General features: G+C 51.9%; 1 protein-coding gene across 1 annotated transcript in view; it reads left to right on the forward strand.

The window, feature by feature from the left end:
- The window catches only part of BCORL1 (BCL6 corepressor-like 1), an 88,897-nt gene that overhangs the window by 67,822 nt on the left and 16,258 nt on the right, over window positions 1-4,817 (forward strand). Inside the window, exons 10-11 of the mRNA XM_018576280.1 lie at window positions 447-643; window positions 2,352-2,573. Of these exons, the coding sequence (XP_018431782.1) occupies window positions 447-643; window positions 2,352-2,573 (419 nt within the window). The remainder of the gene's footprint in view (window positions 1-446; window positions 644-2,351; window positions 2,574-4,817) is intronic.

Consider the following 4,817-nt stretch of genomic DNA (forward strand, 5'->3'; position numbering starts at 1 on the left):
GCCAGCTATTCTCATAATCAATGATTTAATTGATTAGTTGTTGCAGCCCTAAATTACATCACTGCTTTCTGCTGTTGGAGTTCCTGTGAGTGCTGAGACTCCCAGTCCCACTCTACCTGCACAAATTGATTGACAGGTCATGAGTCCCTTGAACCGCCCTACACCATTCACCTGTAAAAATGAAGGGTGCCCGCCCACGATCCAGCCCACCAGTCTCCCAATGCATCATGGGACACTTATTGTGGTTGGGGTAAAGGAGGTTTGGGAACAAGTTGAAGAGGATGCTTGAGTCCAATGTTAAACAGAATTGTTGTGTTAGCGTTGTATGTGGACACGTTCTCATCCCTGATATATGGTACGGGCGTCCTCATGAGTACTGCACATATAACCTCCAAGTGAATGAAGTGTTTTTCAGCATCTCCTGCTCCTTATTGTGTCTTTTTTAGGTCCCTATAAAAAGAAGTCATCACCAGACAGGAAGAGCGGGTCCTTAAAAACCAAGAACTCCCCATCTAACCCGAGACAAGGCTCCTCAAGAGGCAGCCCAGAGCACTCCACCTCGGGCGGGACGATGGACAAACCCTCCGGGAAACGCACGTGCAAAACGAAACACCTGGGAGGAAGCACGGACGAGGAGATGAAGGTAGAACACGGACAGAAGACCTCCTGATGGGTCTAACGGAGCTTCATATCTAGCAGGGGCTTCGATCAAATGTTCCGGAGCTACTTAGACAGAGAGAAGACACAGAGAGGGGAATAGCCACGTGTGACTCTGAGCCTTCGTGATTTAAAGAACTGAAATTCAATGAAGGAAAGGGGCGGGTTAGTCAGGCTAGGGGAGAAAGCGTTAGATGATGCTGGATGTCCCCTATCCATTTGTACCGGCTTCTCTCCTGGACTGGATTGGCTTACTCTGATTTCGCTGCACACTGTGAGCTTCTCAAGCAAGTCAAGTAGAGCCCGCCTCATTTCCTGGCTGGATGACGACTAGCATCATCTAGTGCTTTCCTCCCCAGCCTTACTATCCCTGGCCCCGCCCCTTTCATTCATTGGATTTCAGTTCTTGCATTAATGCAGCTCAGCATCACATGTGGGAGTTACCTAAAGTGATCTGCATGCAAATACAGCCTGCCTAGGAACACGCACTCCTCCAGTCTGACATCTACCCATCAAGAGATTTTTATATTTGCATAACTCCTCCCAAGGGCCAGCCCACTGTTTGCATCAGGGCGGGGTGCAGTGATGTTTTCAGGAAGCTATGTACAGCATCATGCTGACTCCTCCCACCAGCCATGATCTGCCTGTGTTCTATCAAAGATTGTGACTGGGTTGGAATGTTTGACCGGTGACGTGGTCACACATTTTAACGTAATCACGCCCAGTTTTTCGGCAGTGGAATGTGTGACCAGCAAAAGGTGAAGAACTCCAACTCTTTCTCAGCTGTTCCAGGGCAGATCGGCATCGCAGATGGTATGTGCGGGAGAACCGATCTGCCCTGGAACAGCTGATCGGTCCTCAAATGTCACTTCTATCGGACTTTGTGGAATGCGAGATCGCACTCGCAAAGTGACATTTCAGGACAGATCAGCTGTTCCAGGGCAGATCAGTTCTCCCCCACATACCATCTGCGATGCCGATCTGCCCTGAAACAGCTGAGAAAGAGTTGGAATTCTTTACCCTTTGCCGGTCACATATTCCACCGATGAAAAACTGGGCGGGATTATGTTAAAATGTGTGACCAGTCACACATTCTAACGCAGTCACAAACTTTGATAGAACACCTGCATTGCATAGCACAGGGGTAGCTAACCTCGCAATCCAGCTGTGGCAAAACTAGCCATGCCTGTGGCTGTCAGTCTTGCAATGCCTCACAGGACTTGTAGTTCCACAACAGCTGGAGTACAAGGTTAGCTGCTCCTGCTCTATGCAATGCAGGCAGATCATGCCGACACCTGGCAAAGAGGAACAAAATATTGAATGGGGGAAAAAAGGGTTTTATTTAAACATAATTAGCATTGCGGAGGGCGGAACCGGGGAAGGCAAAATAGAAGCAGATTCAGCTTCAGGTTTATGTGTAATTAATAGTTGGAGGGCCCATCGGATTCAGCCACACCGACCTTCCCCGGCAGGCTTGCTGGAGCTGATATGTTACAGTGGGCTGACCGCAGGTAGAAAATGGGACGCATACAATTGAAGAAATAAAATCCCAATAACCGTTTTCAATATTTCCCCATTTTTTTCTTTATTCATAAAGATTAGAAGACGGAAAAAGTCAGACTCCGGAGATTTCTGTCATGTTGCCATTTTGGGAACCACCTTTCATCTGATTGACATGTTTCTCATTCTAACAGGGGAAGGGACGTCGGGGCTTGCAGTCCCCCAAATCCTCGCTTGGGAAATCTCCGCGGAAGGGCAGCGAACCCGGGACCCCGCACAGGTCTCGGCGTGGCGGCGCCCTGGGCTCCTGCGGCACTCCCAGCGGTCAGCACATACCGCCAGAAGCCAGGAAGCTGATTGTGAATAAGAACGCCGGGGAGACGCTGCTACAGAGGGCGGCAAGGCTCGGGTATAAGGTGGGACACTGTGACAATATACTGTGTATGTGTACTGAAGCATTGTGGAGGGGATGCAGACCTATGAGGGCTTGTATGCATGGTCTTGCTACCTGCACATATCCGTACACTATATGGCCATGTGTACATAGACACTTCTCCCCTCCCCCCCCCACCCCCCAATGATTGAGCTCAGGTATCTCCAGTGAAGGGTACAAGCAATGCATACAAAGACATGTTAGACAATTGTACTCAACTTTGTGGACGGCCTGTTTTTGTTCCAGCATGACCCTGTCATGGCCGCCGATTGAGGGGTACAGACAGTACTCCCATACCGGGCCCCATTGGGTTAAAAGTGAGGTCTGGGTCCAGCTGCCTCCCTGTTGTTGCAGCCAATGCTAGGCCCCTGCTTACCCCTGACATCATTCCCCCATATTATTTCCGGTATATCCCCTCCTTGGCCAGCATCATGCCAGCCCACCAACAAAGGTGTTAAGTGTCCACACCGGGGTGGGCAACCCCAGCCCTGCAGCTCTTGTGGAACTACAAGTCCCATGAGGCATTGCAAGACTGATAGTTATAGTCATGACTCCCAGAGACGTGTTGGGATTAAAGCACAGCTGGAGGGCCGGAGTTGCCCACCCCTGATGTACACCGTGCCACGGCCAGTACTGGTGAGAGTGAGAGTCCGTCCCCCTCCTCCCCAACCAGCTGCAGATGCCGCTTAATCCTGGGGAGGGGCTGTATGGGGCCCCATGATTTCTTATGCAGCCCAGGCCTCTGCGCACAAAGCCAGATCCATAGAGACATAGATTGATGGGTTTGGTGTTGAACTGGAGTGGCCTCTGCAGAACCCTGACGCCAACCCTACTTCAGATCTGGGGTTTAGTCAGAAAGCTAAGTGTGGGGTTTAAAGGTTTTGGGCGTCTTAGGTGCAGAAGAATTTGTAATTGTGCTCAGCCATGTTCCCAGTCCAGACACCCCTGCCAGACACTATAGGAAGTTCCGACCAATTACTTTTCCATAGCAGTCGAAGCAACGCAGATTGGTCCCTGCTGGGGAGATTCTCTCTCTTCATTGGATCAAAAGTTGTCACCAGGACAGAAATAGAGGGAAATCTTCCGGTGAGGACTTTGGTTCCGGTGACAACTGTCTAAGAGGAAATTCCTTCACTTGAACAGATTTGCTCTTACTTCCTGTTTCGTCCACAGAACAGGAAGGAAAGGAAATCTCTCCACTGGTACACAAATGGGGGGGGGAAGTAAATAATGATTTGCCTCCATTCTCTCCCAGTCTGAATATTGCTTTGCAGGTTTTTAGCATCAGCTAGTGCTCCCGCAGGCATTCCCCTCTCCCCAAAGGGACTTCCCCTCTCCCCAAAGGGACTTCCCCTCTCCCCGCAGGCATTCCCCCTCTCCCCGCAGGCATTCCCCCTCTCCCCGCAGGGATTCCCCTCTCCCCGCAGGCATTCCCCCTTCCCCTCTCTCCGCAGGCATTCCCCTCTCCCCAAAGGGACTTCCCCTCTCCCCGCAGGGAATCTCCCTCTCCCCGCAGGGATTCTCCCTCTCCCCGCAGGGATTCCCCCTTCCCCTCTCCCCAAAGGGACTTCCCCTCTCCCCGCAGGGATTCTCCCTCTCCCCGCAGGGATTCCCCCGCAGGGGCTCCCCATTTCCTTCTCCCCGCAGGGACTCCCCCTTCCCCTCTCCCGGCAGGGACTCCCCCTTCCCCTCTCCCCGCAGGGATTGCCCCTTCCCCTCTGCCCGCAGGGATTCCCCTCTCCCCGCAGGGATTCCCCCCACTCTGTTCCTCCAGCGCTCATTGGAGGGACAGACAGGGGAGGGGGCGGGCACAGCTGGCTCCCAGGATCTAGCTGTCAATCAGCCAGCGGGGTGGATCTTGACATTCTCGGGATCTTTCCCAGCTACAGCTTACAGAGCGGCTCGGCGCTGTCGGCATATAGCAGCCAATAGCCCACTATGTGGTGACTTTGGGTCACAGGAGGCCATCAGTAAATGTCCTGCGACCCAAAAGAGAACTAAATCCAGGGTCTCTTCATGCAGTGGCAGGACAGTTTCCATAGGTAGATATGTGCCCATCATACTCCTTCCTAGTTAAAGCCTGGAGTATGGGGGTGCTGTAGCAAAGACCAGCTAGTTAACTGGTGTCAACATAGAAGAAAGCACGTGTCGCCGGCACACCATGGACCCATATAATAGCCCAAAAGAGGACTACAAATCTCAACAATACATTATACTGAAAGTTCTG

Source organism: Nanorana parkeri, unplaced genomic scaffold (genome assembly GCF_000935625.1).
Source record: "Nanorana parkeri isolate BGI_ZX_2015 unplaced genomic scaffold, ASM93562v1 scaffold62, whole genome shotgun sequence".
Taxonomy (NCBI): Eukaryota; Metazoa; Chordata; class Amphibia; order Anura; family Dicroglossidae; genus Nanorana; species Nanorana parkeri.